At 39.0% G+C, this 5553-nt stretch overlaps 1 protein-coding gene across 1 annotated transcript; it reads left to right on the top strand.

The window, feature by feature from the left end:
- The first annotated feature begins 809 nt into the window (after positions 1-809).
- foxd3 (forkhead box D3) lies at positions 810-3225 on the top strand. Its single transcript, XM_074634921.1, has one exon. The coding sequence runs from the start codon at positions 1444-1446 to the stop codon at positions 2620-2622; it is 1179 nt and encodes a 392-aa protein (XP_074491022.1). The 5' UTR covers positions 810-1443; the 3' UTR covers positions 2623-3225.
- Positions 3226-5553: the final 2328 nt, after the last annotated feature.

The raw sequence follows: 5553 nt of genomic DNA, 5'->3' as shown, positions 1-5553 counted from the left end.
CTTGAATTTACACGGCGGGGCTGCAAAAAATACTGGAAATATCAAAGGCATGCACCAAAATAAACAAAGTGAAAATCTTTAATCCTTTTACTGACAAAGTATCCAAAAATAAAGTGCAGAAAAAAATCCATGCATGCACAATTTCACAATTTAAAACAACATATAGGTGCAAAAAACTGGAAATATCAAGGCATGCACTAAAATAAACAAAGTGAAAAATCTTTAATCCTTACGTGCTGACAGAGTATCCAACACGAAAATATAAAGTGCAGAAAAAAACAATGCATGCACAATTTCACAATTTAAAACAACATATAGGGGCAAAAAACTGGAAATATCAAGGCATGCACCAAATAAACAAAGTGAAAATCTTTAATCCTTTTACTATCCAATACGAAAATATAAAGTGCAGAAAAAAAACAATGCATGCACAATTTCACAATTTCAAAACAACATATAGGGCCAAAAAAATAAGTTAAAGGAGGATTCAGTGAACTTAGCTGTCGTCGAATCCAACACGAATATAAAGTGCAGAAAAAAAATCCATGCATGCACAATTTCACAATTTAAAACTAAAATAAGTGAAAGGAGTTTAGTGAACTTAGCTGTCGTCGTTTTCATTCTGCAGCTTTTCAACGGAGTTTGTAAGTTAAAGGTTTTGGGTTGTTTTTACGCAGTTAATGCGCATCAGATCTTTCAATCACGCAGGCCAATTTTCTCTCTCCTCCTCTTCCTCCTCCTCCTCCTCCTCCTTCCTCTGCCACCGTTAAATGGTCTATGACGGACGAAACACAAGAAATCAGCGGAAAGCAGCATTGCTGATGTCCCATTGTTGACAAATCCATGAAACAACTCCAGTTTGCATGGTTTAACAGAGAGAGGAGAGGAGGAAAAGGAAGAGAAGGGAGGAGAAGAGAAGAGGAGAGGTGGGCGTCTGTCTGTCGTCACCAAACCACGTGTCCTGCACTGATAGTATATCTTATACTGGGGGAAAAGTAATCTATCAGACAGTCCCTTTTTTAAAAAGCTCCGGCCTCTTTAAAAAGCAGCATGTGTCATCTCGACTTGGCTCTCCAAATATCACTCCTGTAGGAAATATACGCGCAGAGCAGTGGACGTCTGGAGCGCACAAGAAGTCTCCACATCTCCAAAACAACTTCGAGAGGCAAGACTTTAACACTTTTACGCAGGCCTGCTGCTCACTTACCGAGTGGAGACATATTTGTAGAAGAAGTTGAAGTTTCTTTGGCTTGACCGGCTTGCTTTACCGGCATTTAGTTGTTTTTTTGGAGACTCTTTGACAGGAGCGACCAGAAGAAGTCCAAGCGGTGTGTGCGCACTGACTGACTGACTGCGCTGGTGCTCACCTATACACCCAACGCTTTTTTTGGCTCCAGTAGACTTTAAAAAAAAGAAAAAAAAGTATATTAAGTGAAAAGTGAGATGACCCTGTCTGGAGGCAGCGACAGAGCCAGCGACATGTCCGCCGGCCAAACTGTGCTCACAGCGGAGGACGTGGACATCGACGTGGTGGGTGAAGGAGACGAGATGGAGGAGAGCACCATGGAGAGGCTGGACAGCGACTGCGACAGCCCGGTGGAACGCATCCTTCTCCGGGGAGACGAAGAGGAGGTGGAGGAGGACGAGGAGGTGGAGGATGACATCGAGGTGGAGAAGGAGGAGGTAGGAGGTAGTCCGAGCTGCGAGGAGGGAGACACCGGGAAAGGAGGAGAAGAGGGTCAAGAGAGTGGAAGTGGAGCAGCTGGAGGTGGTCTCCAGAAGCCGAAAAACAGCCTCGTAAAGCCGCCGTACTCCTACATCGCCCTCATCACCATGTCCATCCTCCAGAGCCCGCAGAAGAAGCTCACCCTCAGCGGCATCTGCGAGTTCATCAGCAGCCGCTTCCCGTACTACCGGGAGAAGTTCCCGGCGTGGCAGAACTCCATCCGGCACAACTTGTCTCTCAACGACTGCTTTGTGAAGATCCCGCGGGAGCCTGGTAACCCCGGTAAGGGCAACTACTGGACGTTAGACCCGGCGTCCGAGGACATGTTCGACAACGGCAGCTTCCTGCGGAGGAGGAAACGCTTCAAGAGGGTTCAACCGGACATGTTGAGGGACCAAACTGCGCTTATGATGCAGAGTTTCGGTGCGTACAGCCTCGGTGGGCCTTACGGGAGACACTACGGCATCCACCCAGCGTACGCGCACCCAGCGGCGCTCCAGTACCCGTATATCCCCCCGGTTGGTCATATGCTACCACCCGGTGTCCCACTCCTCTCCTCCGCGGAGCTCAACCGGAAAGCCTTCAACTCGCAGCTCAGCCCGAGTCTCCAGATGCAGCTCAACAGCTTGAGCACCGCGTCCATGATTAAGTCGGAGCCGCCGTCGAACAACAGACCGTCGTTCAGCATAGAGAACATCATTGGAGTGTCCAGCGCGTCATCGGTGTCACCCGGTGCTTTCCTGCGGCCTCCGGTGACCGTTCAGTCGGCCTTGCTGAGCGCGCAGCAGTCGCTCTCCTTGTCGCGGAGCTCCGCAGCTATCGCTCCCATGCTCGGCGTGCCGTCTAATATGCTCTCTGGACATGTTTTACCTTCAGCCAAATGGCCTTCACAATGACTTTGAAAGAAAAAAGAAAAAAGACTCTTATTTTTTTATATATAGAGACATTGTGTGACAGTGTGAAGAGCACAAATCAATAGAAACACTGGACTCCATGTAAGAGACTGTTGAATACAGAGGAAACAAGAAAAAAGGAGATATTTCTGGACATGTTTTACCATCAGCAGCATTCACAATGACTTTGAAAGCAAAAGAAAAAAAACTCTTATTTTTATATATAGAGACATTGAGACAAATCAATAAAACACTGGACTCTGTAGCCATGTAAAGACTGTTGAGACAGAGAAAACAAGAAAAAAGGAGATATTTCTGTACAGGTAATATTTGTAAATATTTGTTTAAAAAAATAATGATTTTACCTGTTTTTTTGTTTGTTTGTTTTTTTCTGTTTTGAAATCTGTGATAATTATTTTTTTCATTTCTTTTTTGTATCGGAAGCTCAACTGGACATTTTTTTTGCTTCCTTTTCATACAAGAAACACAAAAAAGCTCTGAAAAATAGTCTGTTTATAATAATAAAAAAATATCAAATATATGTAATTCTATGTAGCTATATTGTGTTGTAAACTGAATTTATTTGTAAATAAATCTAAGAAAGAATTCAAAATCAATTTTTCTTTATTAACATTTTTTTTAAATTGTTTGATAACAGATTTATTGAGACGCATGTTCTTGAGATTATTATTTTTATATAAATAACTCATTCCGCTGTAACGGAATTAAAAAAAAAATCAAAGTCAATGAAATTTCCATTTTAGATTTAGGCCTATAGATATTATAAAATTGTCTTATCTTGTGAATATTATGTGCTTAAATTTACTAAGTCATTTTCAGGCTTATAATAATTATTGATATCACATTTTTACGATGTTAAAAATATATATTACTGAATTTGCCTTTTTTATGTTTGATTTGTATTTCTAATTATTCCATTATAATTATATTTTTCGTATGTTTTTTACGGCAACAGCTTAACAGTCAACCATATTAACCCTTTTTAGCTTTGGATTATTTTTTTAGCTTGTATTGCAACTTTATTGTCAGATCTTAAAGAAATATTTTTGGAATTAATCTTTAAATTAAATAAGAATTATTATTGCCTATGGTAAAAAAAAAAAAAAAAGTAAGAAATTAAGACATATTTATATGGATTTTAATTTTAAAGAAGAGGTGAAAAGAGGGGATAATTATGTAGATGACAAAGCCTGTGATTTAGTGCAAAACACACCTAAAAGTGTAGTTTTCTCAACTGGTTATTTGCGAAATACTTACAGACTTTCAGACTGAAATAAATCTGACATCATATATTAGATATGAAGACAAACCGGTGTAAGATATATATATATGAACAATTTAAGGGTAAATAATGAAAACAGTCTAATTGTTTTTTTAAACTATATATTTATGGTTGTTTTCTTGATAATGATCTCTGACTGGAGGTCACAGTTTATAATTCAGCATTACATCACTGCTCGGCTCGGTTTACAGGATATTCTTGCGGCTTGGCCACTATAAAGGTAACAGCTTCGCAGTTGTGTCTGGCTAATCACTTTTACACAAACAGCAAATGGTGATCGGGTTCAGTGTGTGTGTGTGTGCCTGTGTGTGCGTGTGTGCGCGCGTGCGTGTGTGTGTGTGTGTGTGAGAGAGGGGGGTTACAGCAGCTATATTTATCTGATCCCCATGAGAGAAAGAGAAAGGAGCGTCTCTCTCTCTGCTTCAATTCACTTTCAGACACCGAAGAAGGTGCTGATGATGCAAAAGGCTTCTCCAATGTCACCGTGGTATTTCATTCATTAATATTATTAATATTATTATAGGGCTATTATTATTAGCATCATATTATTATTAATAGTCATGTGTGATATTATTTTGTATTATAGAAGTCGTTTTTATTGCCAATCAAACATTGTCACATTTATCATTGTTTTGATTATTCCTCTAATCGAAACACATTATAGAAATAAGAATCAGAATCAGAATGGTGTTTATTGCCCAGGTGTAAGAGGTATACACTAGGAATTTGCTTTGGTTTTGTTGGTGCAAGTCAAACAGTATAATAACAAAATAATAGATAAAAACGTTAGAATAAAATAAGAATACAAATAAAAAAAATAAAATAATACATATATATATAGAAATATAGAAATTGTAGACTCTGTAATGGGTTCTTGATGATTCTATTTTTCTCTGAACTAAGGAGGTGTTAAATATTCACACACTCACTCTAAGAGACAGTTTAAAGAGGTTGTGAAAGAGACGTTCAGGCACCAGCAGTAGAGGTCACTTTCAGGGTGCAGTCAGACTAGATAATTTAGATTAAAGGTGAACAGTGTGGGAAAAAAAGCAACATGGGTGTTTTTTTGTTTTTCTTTGTTTTTTTTAAATGCAGTGTGTTATTTTTGGGGAGTATTTGAAAAACAAATTCCTAAAGAAAACATCAAAGCATAACAGCAAACTTGCACGTTTAGTTGTAATATCAATTATTTAATCTATTTCAGTCAAAGCATGTGTGTGTGATATAACAGATGCAGGTTGGTCCTTAAGCCAAACTCTCATGCTCACATGCATGTAAGAGTGGCTGCAGTAAAACTGCACAGTGTGATCATGTGTGTGTGCGTGTGTGTGTGTGTGTGCATGATGTTGCACCGGTGATGCTGCAGGCTGACATCACCTCGGAGGAGATTCAAGCCACTAGGGGGCGTTAACTGACACCTCTGGCTCTTCATTAGGAAGATCACCAATCAAAGGAATATTTAGGAAGACACAACAACCTGAAGTGATGGAGGATCAACCTTCCAATGAATTCATCTTCTTTTTTTCTTTTTTTCTTTTTCAAATTTTGTCCAATAATTTCGGTTAAATAAATCTTTAGAATATATATTTAAATTCATTTAATTTAATTTAATTTAATTTAATTTAATTTAA

Source organism: Sebastes fasciatus, chromosome 5, assembly GCF_043250625.1.
Source record: "Sebastes fasciatus isolate fSebFas1 chromosome 5, fSebFas1.pri, whole genome shotgun sequence".
NCBI classification, from domain to species: domain Eukaryota; kingdom Metazoa; phylum Chordata; class Actinopteri; order Perciformes; family Sebastidae; genus Sebastes; species Sebastes fasciatus.
Note: the sequence above shows the minus strand (reverse complement) of the source record. Positions and strands in the feature narration are given on the sequence as shown.